At 43.7% G+C, this 19,501-nt stretch overlaps 1 protein-coding gene across 3 annotated transcripts in view; it reads right to left on the minus strand.

Moving 5' to 3' along the window:
* Window positions 1–19,501, minus strand: part of LOC124035254 (protein BANP-like) — a 112,448-nt gene that overhangs the window by 7,079 nt on the left and 85,868 nt on the right. For all 3 annotated transcript variants that reach the window (XM_046348711.1, XM_046348703.1, XM_046348719.1), the window contains exon 12: window positions 4,013–4,156. In XM_046348711.1, the coding sequence (XP_046204667.1) occupies window positions 4,013–4,156 (144 nt within the window). The remainder of the gene's footprint in view (window positions 1–4,012; window positions 4,157–19,501) is intronic.

Below are 19,501 nucleotides of genomic sequence, written 5' to 3' on the forward strand. Positions count from 1 at the left end.
AACATGTGACTTCAGTGAAAAGTTAGCATTATGGAGGATGTGACAGTTAACATGGTTTTGGAAAAATCGTTTCTGGACGTGCCAAGCAGGCCACTTAAAAGGGGGTCTGCTGTGGGTGCATGTGCACCCTTCCTGCTTTCAACACATGGCTCCCAGTCTCTGAGCTCAACCATCAAGCGATTCAAAGCTAATCTAGTAATTATTACTTTCCTCTTTCTGAAGCTGCGTCTGTACATTTCACATTGTTAAATGACTGTTTACTAAACACCAGCTGTAGGACTGAAAGGATAAGGGCATTAGCTTTGAGTGAAAGCATTACAATAGGGAGAATAGCTGTGCGTTGAGTACCTGTAAGCAGTTTGATGAAATTGCTAGGTATTACGCTGGTATTTCGATTTCAACATGTCATTAATTACAAGGAGAAATATGGCAGTGCGCCGCATAGCCAGTCTTACTGGGAGACTGCACAATATATGTTTGTGTCATTTAAAGGGGAAGTGAGAGACTGACGACTCTATTCTCGGCTGGTGCTAAGGAGGCGCAAGTGTCAAAAGCACGTTAGTTTGATTGAGTAAAAAGTGGCGGGCTGGCCTTTTCCAGCCCTGACGTCAGGTTCGGCAATTTACCTGTCTAACAGGTGGGAGGGAGTGGCAATATTTGAGGCGTGTCCTTAAAAACGACCGCAAAAGTGACAATTGCCCATAAAAACAAGTGCAAAAGACCCATAAAAGCAGGGCTTGACGGTAACGCAGTTGATAATGGCATGGATTTTGACAACGGAAGCGCCGCCTACCCAGCCATGATTCGCAGTGTCCATTGAAGGAGAGATGTGCCGGTGAATCTCGTATTTAGAAACATAAAAACACGATTGGCTTCTCCCCATTTTTAGTTCAATTTGATTGAAAACCAAGCATAGCTTACCCTCCCCTTAATCAAGGCTGGTTTAGCATTGCATAGTTGCGTCTTTTTATACTGGCCATTAGCCAAAAGTAGCCTATGAATAAAGGGTTTTTAAATGGTCAACTGAGTGTGCTTTGAAATATTTAGCTCTCCATGCTTTTTCATTATTCATAATTCACATACCTGCATTTCGCTTGTTCAAGTAGGCTATCCATCCCAATTTCCAAGGAGTGCCCCTCCACACTATTCAGTCCTCCTATAATGCCATATCAACATCAGATTATTTTCTGAATCGGTCTCGAACATAGACAACGATACAATTGACAGAAGCCTAATATTTTGTAGACATGCGAATGTTATGTATAGACATTTAGGCCTACGTGTGCACACAGTGCCATGGAACGAGAAGCGATTTATGATATCATGCTTCGGACCAAATCCTATTTAGAAATATTATTGTTGGTTTAAAAAATAGATTTGTTTTTTTGTTTTTTAATCAAATGAATTAGAAAGATTCACCATCCATGGGCTTATGGTACATGACTCAAATGCAATGCACGTTTGTCTGCTATTTCTGGAGAAGTGAAAATACGACATGTAAGATGGTTCCTTGATATTTCTAAACATTACATTTACGTATAGCGATGAGTAGACATGCCCCCTTTCTCTATAATTTGGAGCTTTACCCGGCTCCTGTGAAAAGTTTGGATTTAAGTAAAACCCTCTGTAGTTTAAGATGCCATATCTCTAATATATGCCCAGCTTATTTAAAATAAGTTGTCGTTGTGTTTATATTCAATTTTTTGGGCTTTATCAATAGCCGAGTGAATTTAATCTTGCTTATTGACTATAAGTGGCATGTCCAGTTCCAGAATGCAATTTACAGTAGGCCTAGCCCCTATGAGTGTGAATGCTATAGCCTATATTTAACAATGTATTTCTATATTGAAGCAATACAATTAGAACAAAACATGTTTAACAAATATGGAGCAGGCTTTTTAACCAACTAGGCTGTAACAGACTAACATTTGAATTGGAGTTGATGACAACGCAATACATAAAATAATGTAAAGACAACTTGAAGCAACCACATACGCTACATGACCAAAAGTATATTTAGAGACCTGCTAGTCAAACATCTCATTCCAAAATCATGGGCATTAATATGGAGTTGGTCCCTTTACTGCTATAACAGCCTCCACTCTTCTGGAAGGCTTTCCACTAGATGTTGGAACATTGCTGCGGGGACTTGCTTCCATTCAGCCACAAGAGCATTAGTGAGGTTGGGCACTGATGTTGAGTGATTAGGCCTGGCTCACAGTCGGCATTCCAATTCATCCCAAAGGTGTTCAATGGGGCTGACGTCAGGGATCTGTGCAGGCCAGTCAAGTTCTTCCACAATGAACTCGACAAACCATTTCGGTATGGACCTCACTTTGTGCACAGGGTCCTCGTCATGCTGAAACAGGAAAGGGCCTTCCCCAAATTAGAATATCATTGTATGCTGTCCTTCACTGGAACTAAGTGGCCCAGCCCAAAGCATGAAAAACAGCCCCAGACCATTATTCCTCCTCCACCAAACTTTATAGTTGGCACTATGCATTCGGACAGGTAGCGTTCTCCTGGCATCCTTCTAACCCAAATGCGTCCATTGGACTGCCAGATGGTGACTGCAGTCCAATGGACTGCCAGAGAACTCGTTTCCACTGCTCCAGAGTCCAATGGCATCGGGCATTGAGATTTCCCTTCACTGGAACTAAGGTGCCTAGCCTGACCAAAATCCAATGGCATCTAGCTTTACACCCCTCCAGCACTTGGCATTGCGCATGGTGATCTTAGGCTTGTGTTCAGCTGCTCGGCAATGGAAACCCATTTCATGAAGCTCCTGACAAACAGTTCTTGTGCTGACGTTGCTTCCAGTGGCAGTTTGAAACTCAGTAGTGAATGTTGCAACCGAGGTCAGATGATTTTTATACTCTCTACGCACTTCAGCACCCAGTGCTCCCGTCCGTTCTGGGAGCTTGTGTGGCCTACCACTTCACGGCTGAGCCGTTGTTGCGCCTAGACGTTTCCACTTCACAATAACACAGTTCATTGGGGCGGATCTAGCAGGGCAGACATTTGAAGAACTGACTCGTTGGAAAGGTGGCATCTATGGGTCTCCACATAATTGTGTATATATACACTGTATTTAGCCATGGAACATGTTCTGATTGGCCAGAAACTTGTTTATTCATCAAAACCCAGCCCTTTTGCGCCAGCTAGTGCGACCATGATTTTGGTTCAGAAAATAGAAAAGAATACTTGACACATCCCCGAACCTATTACGCTAATGCATTAGGTTTGTTTAAATAGAGCCGAGAATGTCCTGGTGTGAGCCCTTAACTGTCCTCAGGTATATTTAGAACCCAACCCTCTATACTTCTGTCTCCCTCAACTCAACCACCCCCAACACTTGACAAAATTATGTCACATCTCATCTGAAACACCCCCTACACATAAAACCCATAACTTTCAACCACCCACTCTAACCTCCCCTTACATCTGTAAACGCTTACACCTTCCATCCATTTTCCCCTCACCTCCACAATATCCTACACTAATCCAACCCCCTCCACTTCAGACCCAGAACCTGTGATGGCTCCATCAGCCCCTTGCTCTCTCCTGATGTCTGAGAACACCAGTGTAAACCGCCCGCCGCCCTGCCTTTGATACTCTTTAATGGCACCAATGATTAATGATCTCCTGGGGGGTGGATGGATAGAGAGAGGGTGTGAGAGAGGATATTTATTACGCCGCCCTGCCTTGGCAGCAGCTAATGGGGATCCTTAATAAATACAAATGTAGCCTCTGGGTGAGCTCACAGATATGGCCTGGGCTGGGGAGATACGTCTCACAGGTACGTACAGAATAGCATAGAAAATAGACAATTATATACACCATGTATGTTTGAAGTCTACTCTACTGGATGTGTGGAAATGTAAATGTCACAGGTGTGTCTCAGGAGTTTGAGCGAACATTAAGTCAGAACCGTAGCTGAGATGCAAAACAGAAACAGTCAGGAATGCTGCCGTCAGGCCTGCCAGACTCAACGACAGGTTGTGCTCCTCACCTGTACAGTACCGGTGTGGTCGTTGACTTGGGCCAGTTGGACATACTGCACCTGTATGTCACTGGCCTGTAGGGGGGAGCCCTCCACTGCTGTGGCCCCCCCGTCAGCTGACGCCACCGCTATCAGCTGGGCCCCACGCAGTACCTGACCACGGGAAGGAGAGTGGGAGGGAGGGAGGGAGGGAGGGAGGGAGGGAGGGAGGGAGGGAGGGAGGGAGGGAGGGAGGGAGGGAGGGAGGGAGGGAGGGAGGGAAAATGATTAATATAAGATGGAGTTGGAAAAATGCTCAATTGGAGCAAATATTTATTATCACAATGGCAAGGCTATGATTTGTCTAATTAATCACAAAACTATGATTAATTTCACTGCAAGAAAAATATTGCCTCTGGTGAGAGCTTGTGCAAGGGTCAGCCAATGTGTCTGTTTGGACATCAAACATGGCTTCAAACCTTAACACACACACAACCCCTAGCTTTCTCGCCGATGATATCACATCATCTTCGAGAGAGCGAGAGAGCAGCCACTATGGTTTTGAAGACGTCTGCTTAGCATTATTACCTTTATAGTATACTGCCATAGGGCTCTGGTCAAACGTAGTGCACTATGTAGAGAACATGATGCCATTTCAGATGCAGCCATTGTTAGCTGCCTCTGCCAACTAGCTAATGCTTTGAATCAAGAGTTTACTGCCAGTATCTGGATCTGCTCTCTAACTCACTGACTGGCTACACTTCCCTGAAGAGAGGCCGATTAACAATAAACAGCAGACAGAAGTATTTATGCCCGATCTGATGTGTGTTTACATTCTTTCATTAGACACAGCTATCAGGGTGTAACAAGCACAGGCTAGCGTACCGGGACACACAGATCACTGAACATGTCACTCATTGCCACCTGAGATAGAGAGATGGAAAAAAAACGAAAAAGAGGAGAGGGAAAGAGAGAAACATCTAGAGAAGGGGAGACCCCTAAACCCTGTTGTGTTGAACTACAGCCAAGCTGTGCCAAAGCTCAGCATTTAACACACTCACTAATAACAGAGCAGGATAGTACAGCTGCAACATGGTATGGAGTATTCCTGTAGATTTACATTGACACACACACACACACACACACACACACACACACACACACACACACACACACACACACACACACACACACACACACACACACACACACACACACACACACACACACACACACACACACACACACACACACACACACACAACCTATAGCCCCAAGGCCCTAGTGTAAGAGCTATGATGTCTAGGCCTAATTGCATAACATACAGTAGGCCAACTGTAATGAGTTGTGGAATATTCGAACAGACATGCAAAGCTAACATACAATCATACTGTCACACCTGACCCAGCAAGATTGATGGAGGAAAATATTAAGTGAACTGTGTGTGTGCGTTTAAATAAAACCATGCATCTCTCTTGCGATTACTACCTTACACAGCACTACAACATGTCTCTCTCTCCACCTTGCATGACCTACATGTCCTCTTGCATGTGTGCTTCGTCTCCAGCTTTAACCAGTCTGACTTACTCCCATGTGTGCTTTGTCTCCAGCTTTAACCAGTCTGACTTACTCCCATGCCAGTGGAGTGGAGTAGAGCAGAGCAGCTGGGTGCAGGCTTAACAGACATTCCCAATTTGGGGATGAATCAGAATCTGCTTGTCTGCAGAAAAAACCCAAACCTCAAACCCCAATTACAGATGCTGTTTGTGCCCCCCTTACCGTATCAACCCGCCCTGTTCCACCCCCTCACCAAACCACAACCTTCGCTTTGAAGTTGGTGACTCGGTTATGTGTTTCGTGAGTCGTGTTAACCCCCCTGGAGCCTGGTGGGTTGTGTCAGGCTCCGGGAGATTTTGCCAGATTTGTCTTTTTTCACCACAATGTCTGATGCCGACTCACCAGGACACGCCAGTCCCAGCCGGGCTGATGGGAACTATTAGATGAGAAGGAAGACTCCCTGGCTACACTAGCCGGATGAGAGCCACAAAACGGATGCAACATAGGGAACTACAGAGAGGGTGATTGGGGGGTGAAGGTAGTCTTGAAAAGGGGGGCCAGTAAACAGAGAGTTGCCAGTTCAAATCCCAAGGCTGACGGAGGAATTCTGCAGGGAATGAGCCGACAGCTGGAGGATTCCTGGCTTCAATATTCCATGTGCTACCTACTGACATTGTGCACTTGAGCAAGGCACTTAACTCCTCAAATCTGCTCCAGGACCACTGCTCTGTGGTATTGTAATTATTGTAATGGACTGTGGGACTATAAACACACACTGACAGGGAGTGTATGTGATTGGACAAAGGGTCCGTATATATACTGACCACTTAGAGGGCAATAAATGGCCTTGATCTGAGGGGTCTTGCTGAGTGAGTGACATCTGAGTGAACATACACTGACTGACTGAAGGGCAATAGATCGTAGTCTGAATAACGGTAATCACAGACAGACTATACAAAAACTGACCACAGGGAAACTGACCCTTCTGTGAGAAAATAAATACACTGACCACAGAGACATTGCCATATGCATCTGCATCTACACGTTCTGTCATATTCATCTGCATCTACACGTTCTGTCATCTGCATCTACACGTTCTGTCATCTGCATCTACACGTTCTGTCATATTCATCTGCATCTACACGTTCTGTCATCTGCATCTACACGTTCTGTCATCTGCATCTACACGTTCTGTCATATGCATCTGCATCTACACGTTCTGTCATATGCATCTGCATCTACACGTTCTGTCATATCCATCTGCGGTCCATCAAAAGTTCAACCCTTTTTTCACTCTTCAGGCAAGTCAGCCCAGCTCTGCACAAAAAAGACAAAACAGCTGTGAAATAAATGCGGATAGACCATCAGTCATATGAACTCTGTAGAAAGACGCACTAGGCTAATCTGTTTATTAGGGATACACACTTTCTGTCTGAACAGGCCTCTAAATCTGAGAGACAAATAATTCAAGTAAAACTGACCCTAGTTATTTACATACAGGTGGAGCAGGAATGTCGTGAGAGTACGCTTGGAATGTAGTAGGTAGGCAGAGGTAATTAATTTAACTGAATTTTTAAGCCCACGTTTTATCCTATTTATTTATATAATTATTTATAAAAAGATCTGTCAGCTACATTTGGTGGAGGGGGCACACTGATTCCTGGCTTCAATATTCCATGTGCTACCTACTGACATTGTGCACTTAAGCAAAGCACTTAACTCCTCAAATCTGCTCCAGGACCACTGCTCTGTGGTATTGTAATTATTGTAATGGACTGTGGGACTATAAACACACACTGACAGGGAGTGTATGTGACTGGACAAAGGGTCTGTATATATACTGACCACTTAGAGGGCAATAAATAGCCTTGATCTGAGGGGTCTTGCTGAGTGAGTGACATCCGAGTGAACATACACTGACTGACTGAAGGGCAATAGATCGTAGTCTGAATAACGGTAATCACAGACAGACTATACAAAAACTGACCACAGGGAAACTGACCCTTCTGTGAGAAAATAAATACACTGACCACAAAGACATTGCCATATGCATCTGCATCTACACGTTCTGTCATATTCATCTGCATCTACACGTTCTGTCATATTCATCTGCATCTACACGTTCTGTCATCTGCATCTACACGTTCTGTCATATGCATCTGCATCTGCATCTACAAGTTTGGTCATATGCATCTGCATCTACACGTTCTGTCATCTGCAACTACACGTTCTGTCATATGCATCTGCATCTACAAGTTTGGTCATATTCATCTGCATCTACACGTTCTGTCATCTGCATCTACACGTTCTGTCATATGCATCTGCATCTACACGTTCTGTCATATGCATCTGCATCGACACGTTCTGTCATATGCATCTGCATCTACACGTTCTGTCATATTCATCTGCATCTACACGTTCTGTCATATGCATCTACACGTTCTGTCATATGCATCTGCATCTACACGTTCTGTCATATGCATCTGCATCTACACGTTCTGTCATATGCATCTGCATCTACACATTCTGTCATATGCATCTACACATTCTGTCATATCCATCTGCATCTACACATTCTGTCATATCCATCTGCATCTACATGTTCTGTCATATGCATCTGCATCTACACGTTCTGTCATATGCATCTACACGTTCTGTCATATGCATCTACACGTTCTGTCATATGCATCTGCATCTACACGTTCTGTCATATGCATCTGCATCTACACGTTCTGTCATATCCATCTGCATCTACACGTTCTGTCATATCCATCTGCATCTACACATTCTGTCATATCCATCTGCATCTACATGTTCTGTCATATGCATCTGCATCTACACGTTCTGTCATCTGCATCTACACGTTCTGTCATATGCATCTACACGTTCTGTCATATGCATCTGCATCTACACGTTCTGTCATATGCATCTGCATCTACACGTTCTGTCATATGCATCTGCATCTACACGTTCTGTCATATGCATCTACACATTCTGTCATATCCATCTGCATCTACACATTCTGTCATATCCATCTGCATCTACACGTTCTGTCATATGCATCTGCATCTACACGTTCTGTCATATGCATCTACACATTCTGTCATATCCATCTGCATCTACACATTCTGTCATATCCATCTGCATCTACATGTTCTGTCATATGCATCTGCATCTACACGTTCTGTCATATTCATCTACACGTTCTGTCATATTCATCTGCAGCTACACATTCTGTCATATGCATCTACACGTTCTGTCACATCCATCTGCATCTACACATTCTGTCATATCCATCTGCATCTACACGTTCTGTCATATGCATCTGCATCTACACGTTCTGTCATATGCATCTGCATCTACACGTTCTGTCATATTCATCTGCATCTACAAGTTCTGTCATATTCATCTGCAGCTACACGTTCTGTCATATGCATCTGCAGCTACACGTTCTGTCATATTCATCTACATGTTCTGTCATATCCATCTGCGGTACATCAAAAGTTCAACTCTTTTCCACTCTTCAGGCAAGTCAGCCCAGCTCTGCACAAAAAAGACAAAACAGCTGTGAAATAAATGCGGATAGACCATCAGTCATATGAACTCTGTAGAAAGACTCACTAGGCTAATCTGTTTATTAGGGATACACACTTTCTGTCTGAACAGGCCTCTAAATCTGAGAGACAAATAATTCAAGTAAAACTAACCCTAGTTATTTACATACAGGTGGAGCAGGAATGTCGTGAGAGTACGCTTGGAATGTAGTAGGTAGGCAGAGGTAATTAATTTAACTGAATTTTTAAGCCCACGTTTTATCCTAATTATTTATATAATTCTTTATAAAAAAGATCTGTCAGCTACATTTGGTGGAGGGGGCACACTGATTGGACCAGGCAAAGAGTACCCCCCTTCTCCCTAGTAAGTGGTTTCTTCCAATTTGCACCACGGAGCAAAGATATGCTAGGCATAGACGTTAGATACTCTAGTGCTTGCAGACAGTCTCGTCAGTAGAGAAGGAGAGTGAGTGCCGAGTGACACATAGCATTTGATTTGATTTAAGCTGCCGGTGATGGGCAGGACTCACAGGAGGTATGTTAGTAAATTAATTTGTTCAAGCTATGTAGCCTATTGATACCTTCTTGATTAATAAATCAAATGAAAATGTGTCTCTGTAATACTAGTCACCTAGCAATTTTATGAAGTTGGCTTTAGCTAGATACACCTCATGACCAAAAGTGCAGTACCAGTCAAAAGTTTGGACACACCTACTCATTCAAGGGTTTTTCTGTATTTTTACTATTTTCTACATTGTAGAATAATAGTGAAGACATCAAAACTATGAAATTACACATATGGAATCATGTAGTCACCAAAAGGTGTAAAACAAATCTAAATATATTCTCTCAACCAGCTTCATGAGGTAGTCACCTGGAATGCAATTTCAATTAACAGGGGTGCCTTGTTAAAAGTTAATTTGTGGAATTTCTTTCCTTAATGCATTTGAGCAAATCATTTGTGTTGTGACCAGGTAAGGGTGGTATACAGAAGATAGCCCTATTTGGTAAAATAACAAGTCCATATTATGGCAAGAACAGCTCAAATAAGCAAAGAGAAATGACAGTCCATCATTACTTTAAGACAAATGTCAGTAAATTTGGAAAATGTAAAAATCTTTGAAAGTTTTAAGTGCAGTCGCAAAAACCATCAAGCACTATGATGACACTGGCTCTCATGAGGACCTCCACAGGAAAGGAAGACCCAGAGTGACCTCTGCTGCACAGGATAAGTTCATTAGTTACCAGCCTCAGAAATTGCAGCTCAAATAAATGCTTCATAGTTCAAATGAGAAATTTTGGTTCCAAGCGCTGTGTCTTTGTGAGACAAAGAATTCAAGGCACACTTAACCAGCATGGCTACCACAGCTTTCTGCAGCGACACCCCATCCCATCTGGTTTGCACTTAGTTGGACTATAATTTGTTTTTCAACAGAACAATGACCCAAAACACACCTCCCAGGCTGTGTAAGGGCTATTTGACCAAGAAGGAGAGTGATGGAGTGAGTGCTGCATCAGATGACCTGGCCTCCACAATCCCCCGACCTCAACCCAATTGAGATGGTCTGGGATGAGTTGGACCGCAGAGTGAAGGATCTTGTGGGAACTCCAAGACTGTTGGAAAAGCATTCTAGGTGAAGCTGGTTGAGAGAATGCCAAAACTGTGCACAGCTGTCATCAAAGCAAAGGGTGGCTACTTTATGAGAATCTCAAATATAAAATATATTTTGATTCGTTTAACACTTTTTTGGTTACTACACGATTCCATATGTTATTTCATAGTGTTGATGTCTTCACTATAATTCTACAATGTAGAAAAAATGAAGACAACCTTTCAATGAGTAGGTGTGTCCAAACTTTTGACTGGTACTGTATGTGGACACCTGCTCGTCAAACATCTCATTCTAGAATCATGGGTATTAATATGGAGTTGGTCCCCCCTGTGCTGCTATAACAGCCTCCACTCTTCTGGGAAGACGTTACACTAGATGTTGGAACATTGCTGTGGGTACTTGCTTCCATTCAGCCATAAGAGCATTAGTGAGGTCGGGCATGCAGTCGGCATTCCAATTCATTGATGGAGTTGAGGTGAGGGCTCTGTGCAGGCCAGTCAAGTTATTCCACACCGATCTCGACAAAACATTTCTGTATGGACCTTGCTTTGTGCACGGGGTCCTTGTCATGCTGAAACAAGGGCCTTCCCCAAACTGTTGCCACAAAGTTGGATGCACAGAATCGTCTAGAATGTCATTGTATGTTGTCCTTCACTGGAACTAAGGAGCCCAGCCCAAAGCACACCTGTCTATATAAGGTCCCACAGTTGACAGTGCATGTCAGAGGTGAAACCAAGCCATAGGGTCGCAGGAATTGTCCGTAGAGACAGGATTGTCTCGAGGCAAAGATCTGGGGAAGGGTACCAAAAAAATGTATGCAGCATTGAAGGTCCCCAAGAACACAGTTGCCTCCATCATTCTTAAAAATGGAAGAAGTTTGGAACCACCAAGACTTCCTAGAGCTGGCCACCCGGCCAAACTGAGCAATCGGGGTAGAAGGGCCTTGGTCAGGGAGGTGACAGAGCACCAGAGTTCCTCTGTGAAGATGGGAAAACCTTCCAGAAGGATAACCATCTCTGCAGCACTCCACCAACCATGCCTTTGTGGTAGAGTGGTCAGACAGAAGCCCCTCCTCAGAAAAAGGCACATGACAGCCCGCTTGGAGTTTGCAAAAAGGCACCTAAAGGACTCTCAGACCATGAAAAACAAGATTCTCTGGTCTGATGAAACCAAGATTGAATTGTTTGGCCTGAATGCCAAGCATCACGTCTGAAGGAAACCTGGTACCATCCCTACAGTGAAGCATCGTGGTGACAGCACCATGATGTGGGGATGTTTTTCCAGAGGTAGGGACTGAGAGACTAGTCAGGATCGAGGGGAAGATGAACAGAGCAAAGTACAGAGATATCCTGGATGAACATCTGCTCCAGAGCGCTTAGGACCCCAGACCGGGGCAAAGGTTCACCTTCTAACACGACAACAACCCTAAGCACACAGCCAAGACAAAGCAGGAGTGGCTTCAGGACAAGTCTCTGAATGTTCTTGAGTGGCCCAGCCAGAGCCCTTACTTGAACCCGATCAAACTCTGGCACTTTTCATCTATACTCTGCTCCATTCATCTTTCCCTCGATCCTGCCTTGTCTCCCAGTCCCTGCCGCTAAATAATATCCGCACAGCATGGTCAGAGTCCTTTAGGCGCCTTTTGGCAAACTCCAAGCGGGTTGTCATGCCTTTTACTGAGAAATGACTTTGTCTGTCCACTCTACCATAAAGGCCTGATTGGTGGATTGCTACAGAGCCGGTTGTCCTTCTGGAAGGTTCTCTCATCCTCACAGAGGAGCTCTGTCAGAGTGACCATTGGGTTCTTGGTCACCTCCCTGACCAAGGCCCTTCTCCCCCAATTGTTCAGTTTGGCCGGGCTGCCAGCTCAAGGAAAAGTCTTGGTGGTTCCAAACTTCTTCCATTTAAGAATGATTGAGGCCACTGTGTTCTTGGGGACCTTCAATGCTGCAGAAATGTTTTGGTACCCTTCCTCAGATCTGTGCCTCAACACAATCCTGCCTCTGAGCTCTACGGACAATTACCTAGACCTAATGGCTTGGTTTTTGCTCTGACATGCACTGTCAACTGTGGGACCTTATATAGACAGGTTATATAGCCGGTTTTCGCTTTGTCATTATGGGGTATTGTGTGTAGATTGATGAGTTTAAAAAAAAATTTTTAGAATAAGGCTGTAATGTAACAAAATGTGGAAAAAGTCAGGGGGTCTGAAAAATTCCCGAATACACTATATGTTGTCTATGTGGACTAAAATGATTTATGATTGCGGGTGTGCTTAATGATGAGTGAATAACTATTAAATGATTCTGGTCTTGTCAGTTTAAGATCAATTCTGAGTGTGATTGAGTTTGCTAAGTGTAGTGTTTGATTGTGTGCTGCTAAATCTACTAGTATATTTAAGGACAACAGGGTTCAAGGGTTGACTACCACTTGTCCGATTCAACTAAAAGGTTGGGACTTTAACCCTTCATGAGAGAGCTGTTAGCATTCTCAGCCTTGAGGATCTGAGCACACAGAGAGCAGAGGGTTCATCACTACAGGAAGTCTCCCAGGAACCACTTCTGATTCCTCAAAACCTCTCCTCACCTACTTCTCAGAACTCATTGGAGGAAAATATAAGAGGGGAGGGCTTCTCCTCCAATGAGGTTTGAGAAAGAGGTGAGGAGAGAACAAGTCATTGATGAAAGACGAATTGAGAAAGAGCCATCATCTCCCATATCTGGGCTTAGACTGATATATCTGGAAGGAGAATGTGTTCTGATCAAAAACACAAACTGTCGTATGAAATTATGGATCTGACACTCACAAGATACACAATGACCACATATAACCCAAACACATGACGGAGATCTGTAAGCAATATGAAGCAAACAACACACCATCTCACACTCTTTGACAAACACTGGCACACAGTCTGAGTGACACACACCATTCGGTGCCATATTCGGACTTATACACAGGCACACAATTCTTCCAATGCTTTCAATAGCCTAATTTGTGTTTAGGCCCAAGTTCGCACAAGTCGAAATCACATCAACTTGCAATGAGTTGTCAAAGAAATGCCTAGTAAGAAATATAAAACTTGGCGAGAGAGAAGCAGCACAAATCAGAATAGACCGTGGTGGTTTGGTGGCTCTTAAGTGCATTAGTTATTGTTAAACTCCGGCTTGCAGGATTTGGGTCCGTAAATAATAAGAACTGGCTGATCACACCAGTACTGTACCAGCAGGGCTCACTGAGGTGATTGTGTGTGTGTGGGGAGGATTAGAAGGCTACATCAGACAAGCCCACGCTGTTTCCGTGCCAAGACGAGCTGGAGAAGAAAATACGCTGAACAATCAAGAGGCATCTCAAATTCAACTCAGCAGAGTTTGCTAGTTGCTATGACCTGAAAATAACAAAAAGTGGATAAAGCTTTCTTTTTTGTTGTTGCCAATCTTTTTTTTAATGCTTTCAACAGTAATGGAGCCAGGATACTGAAGAAATACAGCAATGGGCGAAAGAAGACAGAACTAAACAACAACAGTGGCTTAATGCAAAAAAACATTTGGAGAAGGCCAGATTGAAACACAATAACCAACTGTGCAAACAAGGCCCTTTCTGTTGTTGCAATCTGAATGGTACTTTTGGGTGCATGTTAATATGGTTCAGATTGAATAATGCAAGATAGAGGACAATAAGATAGTTGTTCGAAAACAAAAGAAAAGCATATTTGTTATGTTACCCCTCGGTCTTCAACTGTTACAGTTTTGGACTGTGGTGTAATTGCATCAGAATCTCTTTAGATAACAATAATTATATAATGCTTTGTGTGTGTGTGTATGCTTTTGAGTATCTGTGTGGAGGTGCTTGTGTTTATCTACATGCATGTATGCTTTGTCAGAGCCCTCATTCACACTCTCAACAGGTCATTCCACTTCTGTCTCATTGCAGCCCACTTGGCTCAACCAAACCTAAAAACACACAAAGACCTACACACACAGCACACTTTTACAAGGCACAGCTCAAATAAATCCACCAGTCCAATCTGCTTTCTATCAGCCTCAGTGGAATCACTGCTATCCTCTCAGATCAAACATGTAAAAAGAGAAGAGGATTCTGGAGTATTTGGAACTTCCTCCCTACTTCACAGCCGTCAACAACATCTGCAACTGCTGCAGCCTTTCTGAGCCAGCCAGGACAAATATGATTTGGGGTGTGAGGGGGACAAAAGGACATAGAGGGAGCGGCTGGAAAATCAACCAGTCATGAATTTTCACCTACACGCTCTGTATTTATGAACGCCCAGGGGGCACTCTAATCACACTCTGGATTTATGAACGCCCAGGGGGCACTCTAAGGACACTCTGGATTTATGAACGCCCAGGGGGCACTCTAAGGACACTCTGGATTTATGAACGCCCAGGGGGCACTCTAAGCACACTCTGGATTTATGAACGCCCAGGGGGCACTCTAAGCACACTCTGGATTTATGAACGCCCAGGGAGCACTCTAAGCACACTCTGGCACTCCAGATTGAATGTATGAACACATCCGAAATCGTAAAATGTCTAGATAGTCATTTGTTATGCTAAAAAGCTAGCAAGAGGTTTCATAGCAACAACTTCAACTTCCGGTAGACAGGCGAAGCGCTAGCATGCTCAACTGAGAGGATACAGTTCCTTTACAGTATACTAAATTGAACTAACAGTATACAGTATGTAGTATATACTCATTAAGTATGTAGTGTACAGTATGTTATTATGGGTATTCGAATACAGCTTAAGTCTTCCGGACCAACTAGTATGCTAGTGATCCCAAAGATTTCCAGCATTGGCTCACACAACATCCTCTAAATTCCTTCATACTGGAAGCAGAGACAGAAAACTGTTATCCACAAGTTCATTTGACTCTGAGGAAGTAGATATTGCCAAAATCCCAAACTATACATTTCATATTTCACTTTTAGTCTTAGTGGAATGCCTACAGGAGGGACTCTGTTCAAGTCATAACTAAGGCCCAGAATTATTCCTAACCACATGACCTGACCAAAAAAGCAACCATCACTCCTGTGTTCCAATGGCACGTTGTGTTAACCAATTCAAGTGTATCATTTTAAAAGGCTAATTGATCATTAGAAAACCCTTTTGCAATTATGTTAGCACAGCTGAAAACTGTTGTCCTAATTAAAGAAGCAATAAAACTGGCCATCTTTAGACTAGTTGAGTATCTGGAGCATCAGCATTTGTGGGTTCGATTACAGGCTCGAAATGGCCAGAAACAAAGAACTTTCTTCTGAATCTCGTCAGTCTCTTTTTGTTCTGAGAAATGAAGGCTATTCCATGTGAGAAATTGTCAAGAAACTGAAGACCTCGTGCAACGCTGTGAACTACTCCCTTCACAGAACATAGCAAACAGGCTCAAACCAGAATAGAAAGAGTGGGAGGCCCCGGTGGACAACTGAGCAAGAGGACAAGTATATTAGAGTGTCTAGTTTGAGAAACAGACACCTCACAAGTCCTCAACTGGCAGCTTCATTACATAGTACCCACAAAACACCAGTCTCAAGGTCAACAGTGAAGAGGCGACTCCGGAATGCTGGTCTTCTAGGCAGAGTTGCAAAGAAAAAGTCATATCTCAGACTGGCCAATAAAAATAAAAGATTAAGATGGGCAAAATAACACAGACACTGGACAGAGGAATCTGCCTAGAAGGCCAGCATCCTGGAGTCGCCTCTTCACTGTTGACTCAGTACTTTGTTGAAGCACCTTTGGAAATTATTACAGCCTTGAGTCTTCTTGGGTATGATGCTACAAGCTTGACACACCTGTATTTGGGGAGTTTCTCCCATTCTTTTCTGCAGATCCTCTCAAGCTCTATCAGGTAGGATGGGGAGCGTCGCTGCACAGCTTTGTTCCGGTCTCTCCAGAGATGTTCGATCGGGTTCAAGTCCAGGCTCTGGCGGGGCCACTCAAGGACATTCAGAGATTTGTCCCGAAACCACTCCTGTGTTGTCCTGTTGGAAGGCAAACCTTCGCCCCAGTTTGAGGTCCTGAGCACTCTGGACCAGGATTTCTTCAAGGATCTCTATACTTTGCTCCGTTCAGCTTTACCTCCATCCTGACTAGTCTCACAGTCCCTGCCGCTGAAAACCATCCCCACAGCATGATGCTGCCACCACCATGCTTCACAGTCTTGGTTTCATCAGACCAGAGAATCTTGTTTCTCAAGGTCTGAAAGTCATTAGGTGCCTTTTGGCAAACTCCAAGCGGGCTGCCATATGCCTTTTTACTGAGGAGTGGCTTCAGTCTGGCCAATTTACCACAAGGCCTGATTGGTGGAGTGCTGCAGAGATGGTTGTGCTTCTGGAAGGTTCTCCCATCTCCATAGAGGAACTCTGGAGCTCTGTCAGAGTGACCATCGGTTCTTGGTCAACTCCCTGACCAAGGCCCTTCTACCCCGATTGCTCAATTTGGCCGGGCGGCCAGCTCAAGGAAGAGTCTTGGTGGTTCCAAACTTCTTCCATTTATGAAATCATGGAGGCCACTGTGTTCTTGGGGACCTTCAATGCTGCAGAAATGTTTTGGTACCCTTCCCCACATCTGTGCCAGGACACAATCCACTCACTGAGCTCTAATGGACTATTCATTTGACCATATGGCTTGGTTCTTGCTCTGACATGCACTGTCAACTGTGGGCCTTATATAGACACATGTGCTTTTCCAAGTCAAGTTTCACTTTGTCATTCTGGGGTAGTGTGTGTAGATTGAGGATTTTTTAAATAAGGCTGTAACGTAACAAAATGTGGAAAAGGGGAAGGGGTTTGAATATTTTCAGAATGCACTGTATGTTATGTAGGAACAAGTCAGTCATAAATTATTCTGTCTTGGTTAAAAACAAGTTGTCATCTGGTAGGCTTTGATTAAATGTCCTATATCCTCACCCATGTGGAAACTCTGTAAAAGTAATGCGTATACCAATTATTTGATGGTCCAACCGCATTGTCCCCAAACAACACTTTAATTTTTTTTAGTGCCAGCGAGAATGACATAAGTAGTCAAGACGACTAGCTTGATTGAAACTCCGCCATGTTTATCTCACTAGGTCAGGATATTTAAGCCTCCATATAGCCACTAGTTCCAATAAATCCATGATATTCGTGATTTCCTTAAAGTGCATGAGGGTGATAGTTTGTAGTGTGATTTCCTTTACGGTCCATTGAGGTATTAAACCCGTATTATAATCTCACACCATAATAATTGAGTCATGTATTGACTCTAAGCTCGATAAAGTAATATATTTATTTACAAAGAAGCATGGATCATCATTATTTGGACCATATAGATTAATGGGCCACATTCCTTGGGGATCTGTTTGAATAGTTTGAACATTCGGACCAATGTTATTGCTAATTAATATCATTGGTTATTTGAGTTTCTTTGCCCATGTGGAAAATAGACCCCCCCCCCTCAGTCCTTTTGCCATTACAACGTCATCTAAATGTGCAGAATGAGTTTACTGTCAACAATTGATATAATATTCCTTATCTTTTAGCCAGGTAAAGACTGATAGTCTTATTATCTGCTAAGCCATTACAATTAGCTATACTTATTTCACCACTTACCATAATAAGATACAAGTTGCAATTATACATGTTTGTAAACTTACCATTAAGTACCATGATCATTTAGTGTGCATATAGCTGTGGCGTGATATTTGCACTGTTACGCATACTGAAGCTGCGACTATATAAAGCTATAATTGTCCTCCAATTTTCCACCCACTAAAACCTCCCCTCAAACCAAATTGGGTTGTCGTCCCACTGACTGGCTGACCATTGCTGTACATAGATCCTAGGGCCTTTAAAAAGAGCACATGGTGCCACCTACAGTACAGATCCGCAGGCAGCATCATTTCGAACGCCCTCGCCTGTGTCATGCTGGAAGACCCAGCCACGACCCATCTTCAATGCTCTTACTGAGGGAAGGAGGTTGTTGGCCAAGATATCGCAATACATGGCCCCATCCATCCTCCCCTCAATACGGTGCAGTCGTCCTGTCCCCTTTGCAGAAAAGCATCCCCAAAAAAATGATGTTTCCACCTTGCTTCACGGTTGGGATGGTGTTCTTGGGGTTGTACTCATCCTTCCTCTTCCTCCAAACATGGCGAGTGGAGTTTAGACCAAAAAGCTTTATTTTTGTCTCATCAGACCACATGACCTTCTCCCATTCCTCCTCTGGATCATCCAGATGGTCATTGGCAAACTTCAGACGGGCCTGGACATGCGCTGGCTTGAGCAGGGGGACCTTACATGCGCTGCAGGATTTTAATCCATGATGGCGTAGTGTGTTACTAATGGTTTTCTTTGGGACTGTGGTCCCGGCTCTTTTCAGGTCCTGCCGTATAGTTCTGGGCTGATCCCTCACCTTCCTCATGATCATTGATGCCCCACGAGGTGAGATCTTGCATGGAGACCCAGACCAAGGGTGATTGACCGTCATCTTGAACTTCTTCCATTTTCTAATATATAATTGCGCCAACAGTTGTTGCCTTCTCACCAAGCTGCTTGCCTATTGTCCTGTAGCCCATCCCAGCCTTGTGCAGGTCTACAATTTTACCCTGATGTCCTTACACAGCTCTCTGGTCTTGGCCATTATGGAGACGTTGGAGTCTGTTTGATTGAGTGTGTGTGTACTGGTGTCTTTTATACAGGTAACGAGTTCAAACAGGTGCAGTTAATACAGGTAATGAGTGGAAAACAGGAGGGCTTCTTAAAGAAAAACTAACAGGTCTGTGAGAGCCGGAATTCTTACTGG

The sequence above is a fragment of the Oncorhynchus gorbuscha genome, linkage group LG01 (genome assembly GCF_021184085.1).
Source record: "Oncorhynchus gorbuscha isolate QuinsamMale2020 ecotype Even-year linkage group LG01, OgorEven_v1.0, whole genome shotgun sequence".
Classification (NCBI taxonomy): Eukaryota; Metazoa; Chordata; class Actinopteri; order Salmoniformes; family Salmonidae; genus Oncorhynchus; species Oncorhynchus gorbuscha.